The sequence below is a fragment of the Miscanthus floridulus genome, chromosome 1, assembly GCF_019320115.1.
Source record: "Miscanthus floridulus cultivar M001 chromosome 1, ASM1932011v1, whole genome shotgun sequence".
NCBI lineage: Eukaryota > Viridiplantae > Streptophyta > Magnoliopsida > Poales > Poaceae > Miscanthus > Miscanthus floridulus.
Window position 1 is genome coordinate 355,240 of NC_089580.1, and position 24,859 is coordinate 380,098.

A 24,859-nucleotide genomic window follows, 5' to 3' on the forward strand; every position below is an offset into this window, starting at 1 on the left:
ACTCCACGTGACCAACTTTGATGCTTGGAACCTAAGTGGACATACTTCGTCTAAGATGGAGATTTCAATTTTTTTTAACTTGAGCTCCTTACATCCTTCTGACAAACCTTAGCTTCTCATAAGTCTGAGCTTGGCTCCTGGTTGAACAGCTCGAACATTGATTCTAACAGCTCAGATGCTCGCTCCAACAGCCTGAATGCCTGACTAATTGCTCGGACATCTTCTTCAACAGCTCGGCTCCTAATCAGACAGGTCAAAGGCCTCTTCCTGACAATTAGTGGCGTGTTGATCAGCTCGGACAAGCCCAGGACGGTGTTGCACAGAGGGTGCAAGGTGCTTGGGGACTAGCTGTGGGGGTATAACCCTCGATACCCATAAGGGTGTACATGGGCCAAGCCGCTAGGGGAGGCCTAGCCCACAAGACTACGCATGAGTCTCACCACTAGTGGAGGCCTAGCTTACAAGACGCCACCGCATGAAGCACGGCGTAGGTCAGCGTGCCTCACAAGACTACATAAAGATCCTCGGTGATCTAGGAAACCTGCTCGGATATGCTAGATCCCATAATACTTCATATCTTGTAAATTGATTAGGATAAAAACAACCGATCTGTAACCCTACCCACCGGGATATATAAGGTGGGTAGGGACCCCCTCATTTTCATCTGATCATACGTAATACAGCCCACCGAAAGACACATGATGTAGAGTATTACGCCAAGTCGGTGGCTTGAACCTACCTAATCGTTGTCTCTTGCGTTCTGTCATTGTCTAGTTCCCTCACGCGCACCTCCATCGATTCATCTACTACCGTGGGCATACCCCTCGGTAGACTACCGACTAGATTTCGGCGACAAAGGGTTAGATACCTAAATGGTAAAATGCAATTTTGCTCTAGCTCTACAAATGTTGCAAGCCACCTACACCAACAATTCTAGTTGCTATGATCTCTAGGCACACACAAGGCTATGTCACTACTCTCTAAGTTAGTGTGCTCTCAAAGACTAACTAAAGAGTCACACTAACCAAACTAACAAGCTCTCAAAACTAGCTACACTAAAGAGCTTGACTAAGCAAGAATGTAAACAATGTAAATGCTAGAGAGTGAGTGAGATGTTTATACCAGCGTGGCAAGTGAGATGAACCAATCACAATGTATATCAATCAATCATCGGGAGAAATTCAATCACAAGATGACATATGATTTTTCTCCTGAGGTTCAAGTGCTTGTCGGCACGTTAGTCCCCGTTGTGTCGATCAACACTTGATAGTTTGGTGGCTAATTGACACCACACCAAGCCTTCACTAGGCGTCGCAAGAACCTACCCAAAGTGAGGTAACTCAATGACACGAGCAATCCACTAGAGTTATCTTTCGGCTCTCCACCGAGAAAGGTACAAGACCCCTCAACAATCACTGGGAGATAGCCACGAACAATCACCAACTCATACCAATGCTCCTCCGCTGCTCCAAGCTATCTAGGTAGCGGTAACCACCAAGAGTAATAAGAAATCCGCAGCCACAACGATCCCTAAGTGCCACTAGATGCAATCACTCAAGCAAATACACTAGAAATCACTCTCAATCTCACTATGATGATGAATCAATAATAAAAATGAGTGTGAGGTGTTTGCATAGGCTCACAAGGATGTCAAGAATGTCAAAGTACCAAGAGAGTGAGCCCCAAGGCGGCCAAGAGCTATTTATAGAGCCTCGTGGCTCAAAGAGCTGTTGCTTTGTCGAAGGCGTGACTGGACTTGCCTTACCGGATGCTGACGCACCCCAGCGTCCGGTCCACGGATGGCGTCCACGTGGCACCCCTTTGAACCTCACCCGTTCATCTTCAACGATCACTAGTTGATCACTCGCGTAGTTAAGTTGTGATCGGACTTGACGAAGAAATGACCGGACTCACGAACACGACGCGTCCCGTCGAGTCGAGTAAGCATCTAGAGAGAATTTTTATTGACCGGATGCATCCAGTCAGAGGTGACCTGATGCGTCCAACGTCCGGTCCTCACTGCGCTCGCCCACAGAGATTGCATCAACATACGTCATCGTCGACCTGATGCACCCCCTGCGCGTCCGGTCAACGATAACCTCTAGGGTCTAGTCGCCAAACCGCCCTGCACCTTCTCTAGACAGCATGACCAGATGCACGGCCTGCGTCGAGTGCAGCGTCCGGTCAATTCTCCTCAGCTGACCAACAGCTAGGGTTAAGCACCGGACGCGCAAGTCCTAGCGTTCGGTCACTGACCTTCGCCTCCTTTTTTTCCTCTCCTCAAACACTCCACCCTTGCTTCCAAGTTACTACCCATAAAGTGCACGACTCATGTGCCCGTGTGTTAGCATTTTCAAGCATTTTAGGGTTAATTGTTAGCATACTAGGTCCCTAATGCATATGCAAGAATCATGTCACTTAGTGGCACTCGATAACCACTTAGCTTAAGATTTCCCCTCTTTATAGTACAAATATCGATCCTAAACACACTCACACCCTCTATGGTGTCTTGAGTGTCAAAACAAAAACATATTTGATACATTTGCCTTGATCAACCTTGTTTTTGTTTTTCTATTTCTTCTTTTTCAAGTTGAAGCACTTGATCTTCAAGTTTGGCCATCACCATTACCATGACCATCATCTAGCTTTACCACTTGGCTTTGAACCATCCCCTCTTATCTACATACTTAGCTCATCAAGGATTAGCCCATAGATTTCATCAATTATCCAAAAGCAAACTAGTGCTTTCAGTGTGTCTTGCTGAGCACAAGCAAGCATGAGCTTACTCTCTCCTTTCCAAAATAAGTGCTCGTCTCGCACTTCGAGGAGTCAATCAGTCTGAAATTTGACTAGATTTATAGAAAATAGTATTAATATTTGTATATCTAAATAAGTTTATTTAGTATGAACATATATGAAATCTATTTAGCATCGTGAAAGTTAGTATCTTTTTGCATATATTTCATCAAAATTAAGATTAGTTGACTTCTCAGAGGGTGAGATGTGCACTTATTTTAGTCGGAGAGTAGTCCCAATTTTGACTTTGAGAGCAAGTTCAAGCTGTGCATGTAAATAAATTTGTAAAAATAAAAATACAGGACCAGTGTTGGAGTTTCCTGGACAGCGACACGCCACAAAAAGATCTGGCATCCTCATCCGCTCGCGCGGAGCCAGCCACCCAGGCTCCATACCGGCCCCAACCCAACCAGAACCAGGCAACCAACCAATGTGCCGGCGGCAGGAAAAATTGCTGCGTGCGCCCCGCCGCCTACACACGCCGTGCCCATAGCCCGTTCCCAAAGAAAGAGCCCCCGATACTGGTAGTCTGGCACACAGGCTGTGTGAGGGGAAGGAAAGCGAAACGTATTAAACTCGCGCACACCATCAACCGCATGCGCTGATGCGCACTGCCCCGGAGAAATTCAAATCCCAAACCCCCCAAGCAAATTCCCCCAGCACCAAATTCGCGGCCGGCCGGCCAGCAGCTCTCCGTTGATCCACAGCGGCTTCCAGTCCCGAATAATCCCAATCCCCAATCGATTCAAAGCTTCCTTCCCTCGAGGGGAGTGGGAGGCCCTGCTTAGGGTTTGGAGGTGGCCGGCGACGCCGCGGGGCGGGGGCCGCAGCAGCGGCAGCGGCAGGGGAATGGATCCGGAGCAGACGTTCCTGCGGGTGCACGCGCGCCTATCGGGGACGCTGTCCCAGCTGCTCACGCCGCGGATCCGCCTCGCGCTCGAGTACCTCTACCTCGCCGGCGCCGTCGCGCTCTTCTGCCTACTCGTCGTCATGCACACCAACTTCGTGCAACAGGTCAGTCATGGGCCCGTCTCTCGAGAATTGCCCTCAGTGGCCTGCTTATCATTCTCCATTTCTCCTGTTGCTCCTGTTGCTGCCGCTGTGATGGATTGGGAGCGGATGTGACGCTTCTCGTGGAAACAGAGCTACCATGCTGCCAATCAACGGCGAATCTAGACTAAACTGCTGCCGGGGTCGCACAGATTCATGAACTCAATTTGATGGGGTCGTAGCTGGCCAGAATACGCGGAGTTCCACTGATTCGTACAAAGTTATCGGGGTCGCATGACCCCGACACATATGCACTGGCTTCGCCGCTGCTGCCAATTTAATGTGAATTGTGGAAACAGAGCTACCATCGCTGCTTTGCTAATGATTTTTTTGCCGGCATAACATTGAAGAACTCTTACCTATCCTCTTTTGTTCTTCCTTCAGTAATCAGTAGTATTTACTTTGAACTAGGAGGAACAAAAGTTAAGTACTCCCTTTGTATTTAAATACATGGCATTTTTTTGAACTAATTAGCTTGTACTAAACATCATATATATATATATATATATATATATATATATATATATATATATATTCAAAAGGGAGTATTAGTTCATCACTTAATCTGTATACATACTGTTCACTTCCTGCTCTGTTTCTGATTGACATTTTTGTTTTGACCTTTATGTTCTGTTCTATTCTGTTCATGCCTCACTTATCATGTTAACACATATTTCGATTGTTGATTTCATTGAGTTGCTGCTATGTCAAAATTGAGCCAATCTGATTGATCTAATTTGTCCATCCTTTTACAAAGGATTATTAATGCATGTAATGGTACATAAGATAAATATTTGACGAACTATGATATATCTACACGCATATAGAACAAATCACACATCACACCAAGCAAGGCCATGCAACTATAACCTTATTCATCTAAATGATCTGTCTATATATCTAATACATATAAAAAGCAGGCTCTCTGTAATTCACATAGTCATGTGCATAGTGATCAAGTTCCTGGGTTGATGGGATTGAGGAATGTCGAACCTACTTGTTTCTGGAACAGGAACAATGTTCCCAGGGCGAAGTACGTGCCATGGTTCCAAATTCCCGCTGATTAATATCAACTAGGTAGAAATATAAAGTTCATGAGTGGAGATCATTAAAACAAAAATCTTGAGTTGTGAGAAAAAAGAAAGAATATTGTGATGGACTAATACTATTTGATTTTGTAGTCCACATTTCTGTCCGCCCCAGTCTTTATTTTTTGATTCTCACTTTTGAATTGTCTTTTGCATGCGAAGCCTGGCTGCTCAAGTGAGTTTTCTGGAATTGAATTTGGAGAAGCACAACTTGTCCAAATCAAGGTAGTATTAATGTCTGGTTGCTCTTTGCTTTTGTTATTGAATTAGTTGCTACTCTGAAACTCCATTATGTATGTTTTATTCTTCTTGCTTTTGTTGATGATTCCTGTTTCTATTCTATTGGTGTCAATTTTAAACTTTGCTATGAGTTGTAGATTATCAGTGGGGGATTATGGTCCAGCAGAGGTGCTTCTTACATCATGGATCTCCAGAACCTGGGACGTTCAGCTGAGAAAATTTTAGAGGTTAATGGTGATAAGTTCAACATTTTGGCATCTAAGTTTTGGTCAACCTGGGTTGGCCCTGGAGCTAGGAGGAGTAAGCTAATGTTTAGAACTTGGAAAGGAGACAAAGAATTTGAACCTCAATCAGAGAATACAGCTGACACAACTGTTATCACGACTATTCCAGGCTTACCAGATTTGAAGGCAGCCGGAGAGGGTTCTGTACACCACCCTTTATCGGCTAAGGAGTCATTTAAAGCAGCAGTGACATATTTGTTCAGAAAATGGTACCATCGTGCTGTCTCATTCTGGAAGAATATAAAGCAACTTTCAGAAAACACCCTCCAGTTGATGGTAAGAAGTTTGACCAGAATTTTTTTAAACCACTGCCTTGTTTAATGCTCACCCCAAAAATCCTCATTTTGTTGGTCGGATCGATGGATTTTGATGTAGCAAAAAAGTTTCTAGCTCTTTTCTTTTTTCTTTTTTTTGTTGTTGGGGGGGGGGGGGGGGGGGGGGGGGGGGGTTCTTGAGAAGTGTTTCTGAAGGGGCAAATTAGTGGCGTATAGCTATTTATTGCTGAGATTTGTTGGACTGATAGTATAGCAGTATTAATCAATATTCAGATTAAGCAAAAGATTGCTCACTAATATTTTTATCCCTACTGGGTTCCGTAAGTGGCATGATACTTTTTTTTTTTTTGTCTATAACTCTATATGTTTGCTATTAGTGATCTTTGTTTGCCTATGTGCCGCCTAATTGGTCAACATACATGTACTTTATCCCTATGATATTTCTTGTTTATTTTAACATCAGGTCAGATCAAATTGGAATGACTTCCTCCATATTGTTAAGGATCTTCAACTACCAAGCATGGATCATCTTATTTCGACAATAGGTAGTGTCGACTGTTAAGTTCTCATATTTTATGCGCCTCAACCTAGAATAGTGCTTGCATGAATCCTATTAACCTTGTCACTTGCAAACTACAAGCACTAATTTTCTCTAACTTCTCTAGCTTATGTTGCTTGTTACAGTGCAGTGGTTTGAGAGGAGGAGTAAAGCATTTGAGCCTACTTATTTATATGGCGTGGAGAAGGTCAGACTCTTCCTGTCCTGTTTATATCACTTGGCCATTCTGTCTTCTTTGATATGTTATTTGGTGATGAGCTTCTTGTTTCTTAGCACAATAAGAATACAAACTTCTGTTGAACATGTTTGAAAGTTTTAGGCTACTCTTCAGTGAGGAAATAGTGTATGCACCTAGTCAATCCCCGGCTGGTGAAAATTCCATTAACAATCTGATAAGTGATAACTGTGAATATGCCACTGCTTCTTGACATCTTCAGTGCAAAGTTCCATTATGAGGATATATTCTGTTAAACTCTTAAAAAATATCCTTGCTGTTCCTTTGTCCACTCACCCTTATACACTTTGGCACATTGAGATGGAACACTGGACAGATATGATGGAAGTTACATCCCTTCTCTGTTGACCTTCGTTGCTTTCTGACCTGCCACTGGCCTTATGTGGTCACACCCCAAGTGGTCTCAACACAATGGTGAGACCGCAGGCTGTTTCCAGGTCTGCACTTCTCTCACTGAAGTACTGACTGTTGCAATGCAGTCTGAGTAACCTCACAGAGCACTAACCTGGAAGCTTGTAGATGAAGTCGCCCTTCACAGCACATTGTCGCAGATGTGTTGTGTATGCAATCTTTAATTTTAGCAAGGGTAAATAACGAACATACAATTTCAGGCTATGAAAGAGGTTCAACCTTATTAGAGTGGCATATTCACTCAATGAAAAGGATCTGAAAAGCAGTAGAATATTCACAATTATACAGTATTAGCAATATAGGTTTGATTGATGACATAGTTTCTTGAATTAATTCAAGCCTTGAGTTGGTTAAGAGGATCAGAAGACCCAATTGTTGTTCCTTTTATGCTTGTATGCATGTATTAGCATCATACGTTGAATAGTATTCATTTTAGGGGCTTTCCCACATGCTCATTTCTTTTCTGCAGGGTTATTTCTTGCTTTCTGAAGGTGCTAAAATTCGTCATGGTGTCCGAACAATCAATATCACAATTTCTGCTCGAAATCCTTGCTTTGGAAACAGGTTTCTGTTCAGTATTTTTGGACCCTTCCTGTTTGCAAGCTTTTAAGTGCCAAAGGTTGCTGTTAATATTAGCACCTTCTCATATGTTGAAAACTTTGATCTGACATAGAGCTTAGGAGAATGCCCTTTCCACCAACATGTAAGCATGCTGCATGTTGTATTTTAAGAGTATCAATGACCTTACCTTGGATCTTGTGGAATTTGCATATCTATCTAAATGTTTTCACTTCAGCATATATTAATTCTTGACAGTTTGCTACTTAGATTCCATATGTGTATTATCCAGCTAACAATTTTGACAAATACTCCCTCCGTTTCAAATTATAAGATGTTTTGGCTTCTCTAGGTAGTAGGTACATTGCTTTTACCATGTATCCAGGCATAGTGTATATCTAAGTGCATAGCAAAAGTTATGTATCTTGAAAAGCCAAAGCGTCTTATAATTTGGAATGGAGGGAGTACTAGGTTAAGTCACAGTTTTGCACATCTATTTATTTTTCATCTTGAGTTGATTGTGGCCTCTGGTAACTTTGATCTTGCACTCAGATAGATAATAAGAACTGGTGCCTTATTTCAATGAACACTACGATAGTAACCCCTATATCATTGCAACATGAAATTTTCTTTGATATTAATAAAATCTGTAGATTTGTGTGCAATTTGTACTTTGTATAAAAAATGTGAGAGACATTTCTTTCTCTATAAGTCTACATTTTTCTTTGCTACAGTTTTCTTTGAGTGGGTGTCTGTGATGTGATGTGTTGGCATGTACATATACTATCCAATTGGATTGTCTGCAGTAGATGCCATCTCAATTTTTTCTACATTTTCCTTTTCAGGTGGCAGCAGCTTTTGATAAACAGCATTGTTGGATATGATACTATACTTACAAACAGCTTGGTGAATTCTCCTGGTCATGGTACGCATCTGATCCTATTGTGCATGTACCAACCTTTAATCGTCAAAATAGTTCTACAAATGATTACAGACTTGGTTCATAACAGCAAAGTAACAACTAACAACGTAGTTGACTTGCTTGAAGCATGTCAAACAACAGTTTTTTGCACTTTGTATAACTGTTTGCACTATGATCCATTTATGAACTAATTTTTTGGGCTTTGGTATGTTGTGCAGGTTATTTATACAACTTTCAGACAAAGGAGCTCTATGATCTCAGTTATGGGCATGAACTACCAGAAGGTCCTACAAGATTTGGAGGTTGGTATAGTTAACTTTGTTTTCTCAATATGTTGAGTCAACTCTTGAGCGTTTTCTACATGACATCACTATTGTGCATTGTTCCACTAAAGCTTTATACATGTCAACTGCTAAATTGCAATGAACTTTCAAATTGGAAAGTATGGAACCAAAAAGTCCTTAATTTTGGCTTTTGATTCCCTTTCATAACATACATGACTCATATCTTCCTCTCTGTGCATCAAATCTGATGCATTGCAACTTTGGTGTTTGCAGATTACTTTGTGACAAAATGTGGTGTCCTTCTAATGTCACTCTTTGTCTTTTTCACAACCACCATGTCTGTTTCATTTACTCTGAGAGAAACGCAATCCCGCATGCTTAGGTTCACAGGTTGGTGTTCTTTTCTGTAGGTTGCGGCCTGGACTGCTTTGCACTTAATATTTTATTTGATTCACCTAGTGCGTTGTTCTTCCTTGAAATTTTCAGTGCAGCTTCAACACCATGCACGCCACCACCTGCCAACTTTTCAGTTGATATTCGTGCATGTCATCGAATCATTGGTTTTTGTTCCGGTAATGGGAAATATTCTTTGGTGTTTTGAAATATTTGAAGTTTGTGATGAAATGTATTCGCTGCAGGATTCACCAAACTTCTACATTAGCTCACTCATTATTTTGTTCTGATCTTTGTAGATTATGATTGGGATCCTCTTTTTTCTATTTGAGTTCTACGATGATCAATTGCTTGCGTTTCTTGTTTTGACTCTTGTATGGTTATGTGAGCTGTTCACGATGATCAGGTAATGTTTTACATGGAAGTATTACTGGAATTTTTATTATTACTCCACTCCCAATGTGAAACATCTACCCTTTTAGAGAAGTCACAGTTTGTCCAAACTCCTGTTGGGTCTGGTTGGGGCCAGGTCGGGTTCATTTGTGATCCAGGGGCACCCAAATGAAAAAAAATCTCTCTTTTAGCTGGAAAGAGTATTTTAATGGGGGCCCAGGCAACCAGCTAGTAACTACAATTTGACAGTGCCTTCCCCCAAGCAGGACTTTTGCTGTGTCCTAGAGGCTAGAGCTATACGAAGTCGTGGTGCCCTACGGCAAATTTTCCCTAAGGGAATAGCTAGGCCTTTTGCTCAGTATAACTGCTGAGAGAGCAACTCAAATAAAAGATATATGGGTAGAGATGATCACTTATTCTCGTCGAAATAGTATAAGGCAGCTAGCATGAATGCATCTATTAGAATTGATTTTGTGCAGGACAAAATTTTGAAGCTAATGATTCTTAAATACTTATCCCTGTATCTTTGTTTTTCAGTGTGCGGACATCCATATCGATGCAGTTCTTTCCACGCTTCTTCTTGCTCTATTTTTTGGTTTTCCATATCTACTTCTTCTCATATACTTATGGTACGTAAAATTCAGTATGTATCGAACTTTTTTTCTGACTGAACTATTGATTAACTAATGGCACATTTCTGTTGCTTTATGACATATGCTTTACCAGGCTTCTCATATCTGGCTTTCTCTGCTACGGCAGCATTCATGCAGCACCTTATTTTATATTTTTGGAACCGTTTTGAGGTAAGTTAATGTCTTGTTTCTGTGTTTTTGTTTTTCTCTTTATTTATCTAATGCTTCTACATTTTGATGTAATTTTCTGTTCACGTTTTTTAGAAATAATCATTGATTACTATTAGTTAGATGTTTCAAAGTTTAATATCCCTATCCACTTTTTAGCTTCTGAACAGTGGTTTGTATGCACAGCTTGTCGTAACTTTCATGTGAATGAGAAAATTGATCCAAAATTGGTTGATTCAGTAGGGAGGTAGATCAGTGTGCATATATTGGGTCCATTAGCTCAATTAAATCCTTGTCACCCAATGTCTACTTCATGTTTCCCCGTGCCACTTCAGGTGCCAGCTCTCCAGAGATTCATGCGAAGTCGAGCTCACATTCACCAGCAGACAGGTGTCCAGATTACATCCTCAACTATCTACTCTACCTTACACATTGCTAGGGTAAATGTGAGGGACCCTGGTACTATAAACGATGGCCTTGGTGCTGCTCGTGAAGCAGATGCCCTATTGGTTCAGGATGAGCCTACCAGGAACCAGCGAGAGGGTCAACAGAATGGAATTTCTGAGCCAGCTGCCAACAATGCTCTCCAGTATCAAGAGCAAAACACTCAGCAAGCTGGAACCACCCCTACGGGCTCAGGCTCCCTCAACCCATTTGGGTCCCTTTTGCTGTGGTTGCTAGGAGGCAGTGCTTCTGATGGCATAGTTTCTTTCTTCTCTATGTTCAGAGATGTCCGTGATCATGGTCAAGATTACACCGATCCACCTCGAAATGAAAATGATCAGGTGACATAGAATCACGAAGATGAAAGTGGACCAATGACAGAACTCTTGGTGGGTGCTTGGGCGGCAGTAGTCTATTGCTAATATGATATAATGCCAGCAGCTCCCTTCAAAAGGATAATGACGAATATTGGTGGCAGCATATACAGACTGGTGTCGCTGGAGATACCATGTTAGTATTATCTGTTTCTCTTTTTTAGTTAGTAGGTAAGGATGAAGGTTGTATCTATATTCATCATTATATATGTGCATTCCCTACCTTCTGAATGGGAGTGCCCATTCCAGTCCTGTACAGAATGCCAACTCACAGCATATTAAATGTCGTGCAAATTCTTTTTGTACTCCCATGGGTAGGTGATGGAGCCTGGAATATGCAGTGTTACTGCACCTGTTACTGAATTGGACAAATTAATGGTTTGGATCCATCCTTACATTTGCTGTTCCAGTTTTGAGGTTAGTGCTTGCAGATTAGTTCCTTAAAATTATGTTTTTAAGGTGTTCCTTGAAATTTTGAACACCGTTGTTGCTGTCCATTCACTGAATGCGGTCAGTTTGAACTTTGAAACTTATAATGATGTTATTATGGTGTCATTTTGCCGTCTAGTGCATCATGTTGTTGCTTTAGTCTGTGTCGTAGGCTAATATATACAACTTCAGCCACTTCACTGAACATCGTCTCTTACATGAGACTATTATTCCCTCCGTTTGAAATTGTAAGTGGTTTTAGTTTTATCCTATATCAAATTTCTCTTTAACCAATTTTATAGACAAATATGTTAATATTTGCAAAGCCAAATAAATGAATTATCTATGCATATCTTAAGTTTGAAACTACTTAGATATGTATTTGATGTTGTTCCACTCCTAAAACTCGGGTCATAGTTAGACAATTTTGAGTTAGGACAGAATTAAAATGACCTACAATTTATAACGTAGTATTATATAAGGCTTGTTGTCACATTGAGACATAAGGATATTACTCCTGCTATTCATTCTGTTGTTCTCACCTCTGCTGGATGGGTGCTGCAACATCGTCGTTGCATATTCTGTTATCCAGCTTGGTGCTTGTAAATCTAGTTGCTTGAAATTCTGGACACCAATGTACATTCCTTGATTGCTCTCTTTGAAACTGGATGAGGTGCTATTTTTGCTACCACAGTGCATCAGGTGTGTGGTGTACTCCGTTCCAAATTAAATCGTTCTGTTTTTTCAACATAGCTTTTTATTACGTACCTAGACATAAATGTATATTAGATACATAGTAAAAACTATGTATGTAGAAAACCAGAATGACTTATAATTTATTTACAATGTGGTAGTAATATTGTAGACATAGAAGTACATATGCTCCGATCGTTTGAAATTCTAAGTTGTTTTGGGTTTGTCATAAGTCAAATTTGTTTAATTTTGATCAAATATATAGAAAAATATATTAACACCTACAATATTAGAAAAAATGCAATCAAAATACTCCATCCGTGCCAAAATAAATGCACATTTTGCACTTTAAGGAGTCAACTAATCTTAAGTTTGACTAGATTTATAGAAAATAATATTAACATTTGTATCTCTAATTAGGTTTACTATAAAAATATATCGTAACTAATCTAATGATGTCTATTATTATATATCGAAGTGCGAGAATTGTATTTATCTTAGGACGAAGGAAGTATATTTTAATGGTGTATCTAATTAGTCTGTTTGCTGGTTGGTTTCTAGGCTGATATGTCCGGTTGATGCTGGTTTGTTGTAAGAGAAAAACACTGTTGGCTGGTTGGTAAGCCCTGGCTGAAACCAACAAGCGAAAATAACTCTTGTTTGATGTTGTAGATGCTTGTGTATTCTGTTCTAAGCATAGTTAAAGTTAGAGCAATTCTGACTTAATGAAAGCCTACAATTTAAAACGGAGGGAGCACCGAACAATGTAAGGGTACCCGTTTAGCAGATTTATCGGCTTATCGGATCTAGTCTCTTTGTACGAGAACCTATATACCGGTTATAAAAGTTTGGAGTCCTAGACTGCACCAATAGGAGGCGCGCCAACGCTCGATTACTTCGTCTGGTTAAAGTGATTGAGCCGAAATCTCTCGCTCGGCCTCGATGACCACCGTTCCCTCGTCTCAAAACTTTCAAAAAAAAAAAGAAAAAAGAAAGTTCCATGAGCTTATTATTGGCATTTCGTACCGCATCCCCCTGTGACCACAGGTACGAACCTCACCGTCCCCGTTTCAAACAATTGCTACTTCGGGCGCCCACTCCGCAAAACCGAGGCCAACGGGGGAACAGAGACCCCCAAAACAAAATTCCCAAAAAAAGAGACCCCCAAAACAATTTCAAACCTCGCGACGGCCGCCGAGACCATTTCGAGAAATTTGCAACTATAGAACAGTACGCTTCGCAATTATAGGACTTCAATCGTCAACTTCATTAAAATGACCCTCGAAACGTTGGCTTCTTGTTTTAGATGACATTTGGCGTATTTCTTCACTTTATTAATCAAAATACATGTATTTTGGCTTCCCAGCTTGCCGTCGTCCTCATCCTGCTCCTACCACTCGCCGGCGCGTCCGTCGACGATGGCGGATTCATCCGGCAGGTGACGGATGGTCGTTCCCGCACTAGTGCGGGCCCGGGGCTGCTCCCGGAGGCGCAGTTCGCGGCGTTCCTGAGGCGGCACGGGCGGCGATACTCCGTGCCCGAGGAGTACGCACGTCGGCTGCGCGTGTTCGCGGCCAACCTGGCCCTCGCGGTGGCGCACCAGGCACTGGACCTGACCGCGCGCCACGGGGTCACGCCCTTCTTCGACCTCACGCGGGAGGAGTTCGAGGCGCGCCGGCGGGGACGTCCAGCGGATCGTGATGAGTGGCGCGCCGGCTGCCCCGCCGGCCTCGCAGGAGGAGGTGGCGTGGCTGCCCGCCAGCTTCGACTGGCGCGACAAGGGCGCCGTCACCGGTGTCAAGATGCAGGGCGCGTGTGGGTCTCCTTCTCGTTATCTTGAGCCTCATATTTATTTGCAATTTCAAATTGCGTTCATCCCGTTCTTGCTTGTGTTCTCGATTCGCTTGCAAGAAAGTCTTCTCGGCGAGGTCAATCGCGTTCACGTGGTTGATAACCAACGGAGCAATGGTGTAACGGTTGCGGGGGTCCGAATCAATCTTGGTTCGAAGCCTAGATCGTGAACGTCGAGTCTCCACCAATCGACACTATCATACCTTTCGGAAGATCGGGCCTAGTCTACATCAAGTGGTATCAGAGCCCTTGTTGCCCGTTAGGTATAACTTTGTTTTCCCCTTTAGATTATTACTGTTTTTGCATTACCTACGGTCCACAAAAAGCCAAAAAAAATATACATCATCACATATTCCCTATCCTATAGCCTCATTGTGCCGTGCAAGTTCGTCTCTGATTTGCGTTGTTGAGTTTGTGCCCTAGGTCAAGTTCTTGTTGCTGATTTTAGATCGTTTTTAAGTCCAGTTTGTGTTTTTCTCTTTGTTTTTCATCATAATCCGTGAACACCTTCAAGTATTGTTGTGATTCCTTTGTATTCATCAAACCCTAGTCCACGCCATCTTATTTGTTACACTTGTCTTCACTGTTTTCATCAAATCCTTGCTACCGTGACCAATTTTACGCACATTGTTCCCGTTTTATCCTCTAATTCGGAGTCCGTTCTTAAAACTGGTCTAGTTTTCGCATACAAACTCCGTTTTCGACGTTCCGTATATGCAAATCGATCAAAAAAATTCGGATCCGTCCATCCCCGCTTTATCGGGGTTCGAAAATTTTAGATTGGTCAAAAAGTGGTCACAAGATCCTCGTTTCGTGGTCACGAGGTTTTTGTCGATTTCGAACACGTCTTCTGGAAATTCCACAGGCCACGTCTTTCACTTGTTTAAGCTCAAATTTTCTGTGGTTGCTTCTTTTGTGCTCCTAAGTGAAGAAAAAATATCAAAAAAATAAAAAGAAAAAGTCAAAGAATCCCAAAAAACAATGACAGCCCAAAAATAGAGAAAAAAGAGAGGGGCAAAAGTGGAACAATATCTAGAGGAGCACATAGAGAGCGCTATTTGAGCTGTATTTGTGTGTGCTGATTTCTACCTTGTTCCTAATCATATTCTTGCTGTCCACATCACTTGATACATCTGGTACTTGGAACGTGAGTAGACCAAGAACTAAGACAAGTACTTGGGATACTTATTCAGCTTTGCTATTCAGTTGCGAATTTTGTTATTCCTTGCTATTATATTGTGTATGTTCAAGCTCCACTTTCTTCTAACCAAGTACAGGTTTACCTTGCAACTGTTACACTCAAGCTACAACGGTATCACAGTCACCGACCGATTGCACCGCCTGTTGCTTTGGTAAGAACACTTGTAAGACCGTGGTAAGACATTTGAGAGTTGAGTGCCTTATTTTTTCTTGTCCATAACCTAAGTAGTTGGTAGGGATAATACTATTTGCGTTGGTCTTTTTCTTTCTACTAACCATGTCAGGAAAAGCTAGAGGCAGCAGCCAAGAAAACGAGGACGCACCTATAGATTTCAATGACTATATTTCTAAGAATGAGCTCTGTGCCGTTCTTGATGACAAGTTCAATGAGATCCTTCAATAAATCACTAATTTGGCCAAGAGGATTGAAGATGTTGAACAACGACATCCGGAACCACGTCCTGAAGATGATGATGATGATCTCTCTGAGGAGGACGATGGCGACGCGGAGGCTGAAGCCGAAGCTCAACGACGTGCTGAGGATGCACATAACCGTAATCGGTTGAACTTTAACCGACGCGGTATGGGAGGTAACAACCAAGGTAATAATAATCTTTTCTCTAAAACCAAGTTTAAGATACCTCCTTTTTCGGGTTCTGCTGATCCTGAAGCATATTTAGATTGGGAGATGGTTGTATATCAAAAATTTAGCTCCCATCAAGTACCTGAAGAATATAGAGTTAGACTTGCTACTAGTGAGTTTACTAGTTTTGCTCTTTTATGGTGGAATGATATTTGCAATAATGCTAATGCTAATGCTCAAATACCTCAAACCTGGACTGTACTTAAACGACGAATGAAATCAAGATTTGTTCCTCCATACTATCAGCGTGATCTACGATTAAAACTGCAACGTTTAAATCAAGATAGTAAAACTGTTGAGGAATATTATTAGGAGCTTTTAATTAGTCTAGCACGTAGTAACATACAAGAGTATAATATGGATAAGTGTTCTAGATTTTTTGGAGGTTTACGTCGTAAAATACAAGATGTTCTTGACTATAAAGAATGGACTAGATTTTCCCAATTATATCATTATGCTATTAAAGCTGAAAGAGAAGTACAGGGACGACAACCTAGGCGATCCACGACTCCATCCGCGACTCCATCCATTCCTTCACATTCAACCGAGGTGAGTAAATTTTCTAATGTGCAGACACCACCAGCACCTGTAAAGAAAAATTCTCCTATCACACCTTCTTCTAGTGGATCTGCTACACCTTCCTCTAGCAGCTCTTTTAAAATTGTGTGCCACCACTGCAAGGGCATAGGACATATTGCTAAAGAATGTGGAAGGTCCTAATATGGCTAGAGGGGGGGGTGAATAGCCTATTTAAAAATCTACAAATCAACTAGAGCAATTTGATTAGTATGACAAATAGCGTAATGCAAACTTGCTCTAGCTCTACAAGGGTTGCAAGCCACCTATCCAACAATTCTAGTTGCAATGATTACTTAGGCACACAAACTTGCTATGTAAATACTCACTAAGAGCTCTCAACCTTGCTACTCTAAAGAGCTCAACTAGATGAATATAAATAATAAAGCAAGCTCTCAATTCTAATTACACTAAAGAGCTTGTGTCAACTAGTTTGCAAGAATGTAAATAAGTGAGTAGAGTGATTATACCGACGTGTAGGGGATGAACCAATCACAAGATGAATATATAGCCAATCACCGGGAGAATGCCAAAGACAAGAGACAATCGATTTTCTCCCGAGGTTCACGTGCTTGCCAACACGCTAGTCCCCGTTGTGTCGACCAACACTTGGTAGTTCGGCGGCTAAGAGGTGTTTCACAAACCTCGTCCACACGATAGGACACCGCAAGAACCGACCCACAAGTGAGGTAACTCAATGACACGAGCAATTTACTAGAGTTACCTTTCGGCACTCCGCCGGAGAAGGTACAACTCCCCTTACAATCACCGAAGGCGGCCACGAACAATCACCAACTCATGCCGATCCTTCACCGCTGCTCCAACCGTCTAGGTGGTGGCAACCACCAAGAGAAACAAGCGAAATCCGCAGCGCAACACGAATACCAAGTGCCTCTAGATGCAATCACTCAAGCAATGCACTTGGATTCTCTCCCAATCTCATAATGATGATGGATCAATGATGGAGATGAGTGGGAGGACTTTAGCTAAGCTCACAAGGTTGTTATGTCAATGAAAATGTGCAAGAGATATCCCTTGAGCCGGCCATGGGGCTATAAATAGAGCCCCCATCAAATAGAGCCGTTGTACCCCTTCACTAGGCAAAACGCGCTCTGACCGGACGCTCCGGTCATACTGACCGGACGCTGACCCTCAGCGTCCGGTCGCCCGATGGACGCCACGCGTCACCAGCTTCAAACGCTGTTCGTCAGATTTCAACGGCTACAAAGCTGACCGGACGCTCCGGTCAAAACTGACCGGACGCTGAAGCCCCAGCGTCCGGTCGTTTCCAGTAAGCTCCCCGAGGCATGTTTTTTCGACCGGACGCGTCCGGTCCACCTTGACCGGACGTAGACCAGCGTCCGGTGCTCAACCCTAGCGACTGTGCCGTCTGACAGCTCGACCGGACACAGCCTTTCAACGTCCGGTCGCTGAGTGACCCAGCGTCCGGTCAGTAGACCGACGCCAGCATCATTTCGACCAACTCCATTTCAACTCTAACTTCTTCACCCTTGCTCAAATGTGTCAACCACCAAGAATTTTGCATCCGGCGCAATAGAAAATAGACATTTCATTTTCCCGAAAGCGCCGAATCCCAAACCCATCTCAACCCTGCAAACACCTTGTGCACATGTGTTAGCATATTTTCACAAATATTATCAAGGGTGTTAGCACTCCACTAGATCCTTAATGCATATGCAATGAGTTAGAGCATCTAGTGGCACTTTGATAACCGCATTCCGATACGAGTTTCACTCCTCTTAATAGTACGGCTATCTATCCTAAATGTGATCACACTCACTAAGTGTCTTGATCACTAAAACAAAATGGCTCCTACATTTTATACCTTTGCCTTGAGCCTTTTGTTTTTCTCTTTCTTCTTTTCCAAGTTTAAGCATTTGACCATCACCATGCCATCACCATTGTCATGATCTTCGCCATTGCTTCATCACTTGGAGAAGTGCTACCTATCTCATAATCATCTTGATAAACTAGGTTAGCACTTAGGGTTTCATCAATTAACCAAAACCAAACTAGAGCTTTCAGAATGCCCCAGCAAACGCGCATATATTGCTACTGATGATGGTGGGTATGCTAGTGCTAGTGATGAAGACAATGAATTTGCACTTGCAACTGATCTTTATGCAGATAAATTTGCAAATAGTGCTGAAGATCCTGATGAGGTAATTGATAGTATGGCATACACTGCAGACTACAAATCAATCCTTGTTCAACGTGCTTTTAGTACATAAGTTGAGCCAGTAGACAAGCTACAACGTCATAATTTGTTTCAAATGTTCCTCATTGTCAATAATTTCCGTGTTCATGCTATAATCGATGGAGGGAGCAGCAATAATTTAGTAAGTTCTGAGCTTGTCAAGACTCTTGGTTTATCTACACGTGCTCTTCCACATTCATACCATGTTCAGTGATTCAACAATAGTGGTAAGGCAAAGGTAACACAATCTACTCGTGTGCAATTTTCTATCGGGTCATACCATAATTATGCTGATTTTGATGTCGTGCCTATGCAAGCTTGTTCACTTTTGTTAGGCCGCCCTTGGCAATATGATAATAATATTGTACATCATGATAGGTAAAATAGATATACTTTTATGTTTAAAGGAAAGACCATTGCTTTACTTCCTTTATCACCTGCTGAAATTGTGCAATATGAAAAGAAACTTGCTGAAAAGAAAAAGAAAGGCCATGATAAAGACTTTAGCAAACCAACAAATGAACCATCAAATAACATGAAAGAAATTTTATTTGCTCTTAAATCTGTTTTTGTTGATCATGATGAACCATGTTATGCTTTAACTTGTACATCACCAATATGTCCACTTGGTCCTACTTCTAGTGCTATGCCTCTTGTTGGTACTAACCTTTTATAGGAGAAGGAGGATGAATTCCCAACAGGGAAGCCACCATGGCAGCCGCCTTTGCGAAGGATGGGGCGCCAAGATGAACGTCTTCTTTCGGAATCACCGTTGCTGTCATCCAATGGAGTAAACGATCTACTTCAGTCGAGGACGACTTCAATTCAAGAAAGGGAGGATGATGAGGACATCACTACTTCATCGCATACAAGCCAAGTAGAGGAGGAGGTCCAGCATGGGCGTCCAATTCATCTTTTTCGTGGTGGAAGCCGAGTCCAACTCAAGTTCGAGTCCAGTTCGGGCTCCAGGACCAGTCTGTCTTAAACTGGTTACCCAGGACGCATCCGGACTCCGTTTTCGACGATCCACATATGGATGAAAAGCTAATTGGATAAGGAAACCAACCCAATTGATTTCACATCAAAAGGCCTTCGGAAGCAACGGGAATTGTTGAAACAAGTCAGCGTCCAGAATCTGTCAGGGTGCTGCGACACCGTCTTTTGGTCCATTGGACCGTGTATCGTGTTTGGGCCCATTAGGGGCCGCGTCCAGGGGGGTGACGCCCAAGACTATAAATACCAGCCGTTGCTCTCCTTAGGGTTTGGGTTTTGTTTAGTTCTTGATTTCCTCGTGAAACAGACGTCGTTTTGCTGCAACTGTCGCCACCAAGGCCGCTTGCTGTGAACCAGGACCCCAGTTCTTGATCTTGTTCGCCTGTGGCGATTAGTCCTTTTGAATAAAGACTTGAACTCCTTCTCGTTATCTTGAGCCTCATATTTATTTGTAATTTCAGATTGCGTTCATCCCGTTCTTACTTGTGTTCTCGATTCGCTTGCAAGAAAGTCTTCTCGACGAGGTCAATCGCGTTCGTGTGGTTGATAACCAACGGAGCAGTGGTGTAATGGTTGCGGGGTCCGAATCAATCTTGGTTCGAAGTCTAGATCGTAAACGTCGAGTCTCCACCAATCGACACTATCATACCTTTTGAAAGATCGGGCCTAGTCTACATCAGCGTTCACCACGACAGGCGCGGTGGAAGGCACCAACTTCCTCGCCACAGGGAAGCTCCTCGACCTCAGCGAGCAGCAGCTGGTCGACGACGACCACACCGTGCGTGCATCACTGCGCTCTCTCGATGTCTTCCCACTTGGAATGAATCCGTCCAGTTCGATGAAGGATTATTAGAGCATGCTGATTTGGTTTGTATGTTCCAATGCAGCGTGGTGGCGCATGACGAGTGCAACAACGGCTATGCCGGCGGGCTGATGACCAACGCGTACACGTACCTGATGAAGTCCGGTGGGCTGATGGAGCAGCGCGTGTACCCATACACGGGCGCGTCGGGCCCTTGCCGCTTTGACCCGGCCCAGGACGCCATCCACGTGGCCAACTTCACCGACGTGCCGGCCGGCGACGAGGCCTAGATCCGCGCGGCGTTGGTCCGGCGCGGGCCCCTCGCGGTGGGGCTCAACGCGGCGTTCATGCAGACGTACGTGGGCGGGGTATCGTGCCCGCTCCTCTGCCCGCGTGCGTGGGTCAACCACGGCGTGCTCCTCGTCGGCTACGGCGCGTGCGGCTTCGCTGCGCTGTGGCTCGGTTACCGCCCCTACTGGATCATCAAGAACTCGTGGGGGAAGCAGTGGGGGGAGCAAGGGTACTACCGCCTCTGCCGTGGCAGCAACGTCTGCGGCGTCGACAGCATGGTCTCCACCGTCGCCGTGGCGCCGGCGCCGTGAACCAACCTAATCCACCGCGGCCGGCCGCCATGGGTGTACTCGTGACACGAAGGTTCCGGACGTGGCATGGTATTGTCTGCAGGTGGTAGTGCGTGCTCATACACCATATATATGTACTTTGATTACCAAAGTTAAGAGATACGTTAAATGTTATCTAAAATAAGAAGCTAATGTTGATCGTTTTAACGAAGTCGACGATTGAAGTCCTATAATTACGAAGCGCATTGCTTGTGTCCTGTAGTTACAATTTTCTCGACCATTTCAAAGTTCAAACCCGGAAAACCCCCCAAGCGCACCGAGGAAGCAGCCATCGGCGGTCCCTTTCCCCTCCAGTCTCCAGAGTCCAGAGGTACCTCCGAAGCGCAGCCGCAGCAGCGGGCAAACCCAAGCACCCGCCCAATCCGATTCGGCTTCCGTCCCATCTCGCCCGCCCTCGCCTCCGCGGAGAGATCTGGCGGCGGCGATGCCACTGGGCGACGGCGCGGCGGCGGCGGCGGGGGACTTCGCGCTGCCGGACGAGCTCCTGGCGGCGCTGCCGCGGGACCCCTACGAGCAGCTGGATCTGGCGCGCCGCATCACCGCGCTGGCGGTGGCGGGGCGGGTGTCCGGGCTGGAGCGGGAGGCGGGGCGCCTGCGGGCGGAGGCCGCGGCCAAGGACCGCGAGAACGCCGAGCTCCGGGACCGGGTGGCGCTGCTCGACACCGCGCTGCAGGAGACCAACGCCAGGCTCCGCGCCGCACTCGAGGACAATGTGGGTCGTGGCGTGCCCGGAGCTGCTGGCCCGGCTCAATCTGTTCGCATTTGGCATCTGCGTCCGTTTGGGTTTCTGAACCTGGTGCTTGCAACGTTGTGGGTGCAGATTAAGCTCAGCAAGGAGCGGGACTCGCTGGCGCAGACGTCCAAGAAGCTGGCACGCGACCTGCAGAAGGTTCCCCCCGTCGGCCTATCCTTCTCCTTGTGCATACATATTTGTAGGTGTAGTGCTGTGTTACAGTTACTGTGTAGCTAGGATTAGAAATTCACATATATTAGGAAAGTTATTAGCCAGGAGATTTGAGCGGTTGAGTAAGGGGAACAATTGAACAATCTATTTGGACCATTTATTAGTACAGTACATTTTAAGATCACAATGAGTGAACTGGGTTGTCATTTCTTAGGCTGCAACTTCCACTGATATTGATGAGAAGGATGGAATTATTCAGATGTTCAGTATCATCATAACTCATAAGTAAACAAATCCTAGCAAATCAAGGATGTTTTCATTGATCTGTAGCCACTGTAAATGGCAAGTAAAAAGTGGAAAACAACTGGGTTTATGCCATTGAAATCATTGAACCGATTCACACCCATGATCATTGGCTTATATGGGCCCCAACAATAAGACACATCATGGACACAATCTTTATTTACTGCATGTGTGTGCTGCTTCATGTTCCCAATGCAAGGTTTCTAAATATGAGTCTTACAACTGATTAGTTTTCTTGCATAGCTGAAGCTGATTGAACTTTCCTTTTTCCCCCCCATGACTACATCTCCTTTCCTTGGATGTCATTTGTTTAATCTCTCTTTCCTTACATGAATGTGCATAAATATCTCTGATTAGATCATTCTCTTGATTAATTTCCTTATATAGCTGATGGACTTTAGCAGTGAATGAGCGCGCAATAAGAGTGAAACAAATCTAAGGGGTGAAACAAATTTTGCCTCTTTTTTTTTCTCTTCCTTATTTGAAGGACGAAAATGAACTTTTATTCTCATGCTCTCGGAGGTTGGAGCAAGCCAAATGGCATTTCAGATTATCAGCCACACTTGTCTATCTTTTCTTATTTCTTTGTGGAGCTCTGTGCAGCTTGGAGTTATCTTCTGTTGTTGGTCTTTGTTTTTTTCACATTTGTATCTTGTAATAAAATTTATGTCAAGACTCTTGCCGTGCTTTCAAAAAAAAAAAAACTCCACTATCTCTTTCCCTAACCATTTTATTTGACAACATACTTATATGTTTTCTCTATTCTCAGTTGGAGTCATTCAAGAGGCATCTGATGCAGTCATTGCGTGATGATAGTTCATCAGTATGTTCATCTTTTTTACCCAGTATATCACGCTATTTATGTGTGCTTGCTAATTTATTTACCCAGTTCATTTATGTGTTCATTTATTTTATGACTGTTCACCCCTAACTTTTTGCTGAAACCTTCTCAAGCAGCCACAGGAAACAGTTGACATTACAACGTGTGATCAGTCAGTACCATCAAAAGCATCGTCCAGTGGAGGTTAGATGTACATGAAAAATCTCTCATTTCTATTAATAACCACCAAAAGTATCCAACATTGATCCATAACTATTATTTTGTTTTGAATGCTGAAGATGGTGGATCTGTCAGCCACCCCACAACAAATATATTTAGTGAATCTTTGGATGCTGGAAGCACAAACCGAGATGGTATTGTTAGCTTATCATTTATTATTCATCTTGACACCCATCAGGGTGGCAACATAAGTTTCAACCATTTGCACTGTTGAAAATCTATTAGGTACCGCAACAAGGCCTCCGATCCAAAAATATGCCCTCTCATCGCACATCGCTCCTAGCCTTACCCCAGAGGCCACTCCTAAAATAATGTCCACTTCTGCTTCTCTGAGGCGAATGTCTACCACAGCAACACCGAAGTTGATGTCTGGTGCTACCTCACCAACAAAATCTCGAATTGAAGCTCACATGTCAATGACACCATGGTATCCATCAAGCAAGCAATCCTCGGCAGCTAACTCACCTCCACAAGGACGTTCAAACCCAGGTTTGTAAAGACGTGTTGTCATTTGAAACTACAATACAATGTTTACATGGATAGAATAAATATAGCTGATGCTGGAGTTTTCAGGTCGGACTCCTCGTATTGATGGAAAGGAATTTTTTCGTCAAGCCAGGTCTGTTGATATCTTGACCTCTTTTCTGAACCATTGATGAATGAGATGGATGATATCATAATTAACAAAACTTCATTACAATTTATAGGAGTCGTCTATCCTACGAACAATTTGGAGCATTCTTAGCCAACATCAAAGAGCTCAATGCCCATAAGCAGTCACGTGAGGTTGATAATTTGGGTCCATCTGCTAGTTTTTTAATTGAATACCTGTCTGAGTCATAACACAACCACATGACTGTTCATGTTTACATTTTAAACCAGGAAACTCTCAAGAAAGCTGAAGAGATCTTTGGTCCAGACAACAAAGATCTTTATCTATCTTTCCAAGGCTTGCTAAATCGTAGCATGCCATAGGCTTCATGTGTCTCTTTGTAAGTTCCGCTATCCAATGCCAGAGTTCCCCTGCTCATGATTTAGTTACCGTAAAGCTCATATGATACACAATTTGTTGATGGGTTTGCAGATAGCGAAGTTGCTGCATTAGCAACCTATTGCCATCTAGTTGTGGGTCCAGTTGCCAAGTTTTGGCCCCATAGGTGGATGTTTGGAACGATCGGACCTCTCCCAACAACCGAGCATGCAAACTAGTGTTGCTTCTGTAAGTGGTGCGCTGCCTAAATTAGAACGCAGTCTGTCATGGTGCCCCATCCTTGTAAAACCGTCAAACAGACAAACTTGAGAGTGAAATTTCATTCATCCCCAACTGGGACAAACCAGTAGCTGCATCTTATTCTGGAACCTGAAGTTAATTTTTTTCGTTCTGCTCTGGTTGTACTGAGGTTTTTCTCTGAAATTAATTTCGCAGCTGAACAAAAGCTG

At 43.4% G+C, this 24,859-nt stretch overlaps 2 protein-coding genes and 1 pseudogene across 3 annotated transcripts; all 3 read left to right on the top strand.

The window, feature by feature from the left end:
• Positions 1 to 3,295: 3,295 nt before the first annotated feature.
• On the top strand, positions 3,296 to 11,328 carry LOC136545767 (membralin-like protein At1g60995). Of its 2 annotated transcripts, XM_066538638.1 has the most exons (15): positions 3,297 to 3,810; positions 5,097 to 5,159; positions 5,312 to 5,474; positions 5,568 to 5,734; positions 6,197 to 6,278; positions 6,418 to 6,479; positions 7,408 to 7,502; positions 8,342 to 8,421; positions 8,637 to 8,720; positions 8,976 to 9,092; positions 9,189 to 9,274; positions 9,395 to 9,501; positions 10,026 to 10,117; positions 10,215 to 10,291; positions 10,624 to 11,328. In XM_066538638.1, the coding sequence occupies exons 1-15, from the start codon at positions 3,646 to 3,648 to the stop codon at positions 11,080 to 11,082; spliced, it is 1,899 nt and encodes a 632-aa protein (XP_066394735.1). In that variant the 5' UTR covers positions 3,297 to 3,645; the 3' UTR covers positions 11,083 to 11,328. The 2 variants fall into 2 exon arrangements, with proteins under 2 accessions (XP_066394135.1, XP_066394735.1); XM_066538038.1 differs by having other exon boundaries at positions 3,296 to 3,810; positions 5,312 to 5,734.
• A 99-nt stretch (positions 11,329 to 11,427) lies between these two features.
• On the top strand, positions 11,428 to 21,113 carry LOC136547314 (probable cysteine protease RD19D; annotated as a pseudogene).
• Positions 21,114 to 21,385: 272 nt separating this feature from the next.
• On the top strand, positions 21,386 to 24,821 carry LOC136548339 (uncharacterized protein At4g15545-like). Its single transcript, XM_066540091.1, has 10 exons — positions 21,386 to 21,864; positions 21,973 to 22,041; positions 23,129 to 23,182; positions 23,317 to 23,383; positions 23,479 to 23,553; positions 23,645 to 23,908; positions 23,993 to 24,038; positions 24,127 to 24,205; positions 24,302 to 24,411; positions 24,504 to 24,821. Exons 1-9 carry the CDS (start codon positions 21,577 to 21,579, stop codon positions 24,392 to 24,394), a joined length of 1,035 nt encoding a protein of 344 aa, XP_066396188.1. The 5' UTR covers positions 21,386 to 21,576; the 3' UTR covers positions 24,395 to 24,411; positions 24,504 to 24,821.
• The last annotated feature ends 38 nt before the right edge of the window (positions 24,822 to 24,859 follow it).

What these genes read in the sequence shown, in the direction of transcription:
- LOC136545767 (XM_066538038.1), top strand. Translation starts at nt 3,646, where the DNA reads ATGGATCCGGAGCAGACGTTCCTGCGGGTGCACGCGCGCCTATCGGGG. An exon ending in AGGTCCTACAAGATTTGGAG is followed by an intron (nt 8,721 to 8,975) that starts GTTGGTATAGTT and finishes TGGTGTTTGCAG; the next exon opens with ATTACTTTGTGACAAAATGT. An exon ending in GAGCTGTTCACGATGATCAG is followed by an intron (nt 9,502 to 10,025) that starts GTAATGTTTTAC and finishes TTTGTTTTTCAG; the next exon opens with TGTGCGGACATCCATATCGA.
- LOC136548339 (XM_066540091.1), top strand. Translation starts at nt 21,577, where the DNA reads ATGCCACTGGGCGACGGCGCGGCGGCGGCGGCGGGGGACTTCGCGCTG. An exon ending in TGCGTGATGATAGTTCATCA is followed by an intron (nt 23,183 to 23,316) that starts GTATGTTCATCT and finishes CTTCTCAAGCAG; the next exon opens with CCACAGGAAACAGTTGACAT. An exon ending in AAAAGCATCGTCCAGTGGAG is followed by an intron (nt 23,384 to 23,478) that starts GTTAGATGTACA and finishes TGAATGCTGAAG; the next exon opens with ATGGTGGATCTGTCAGCCAC.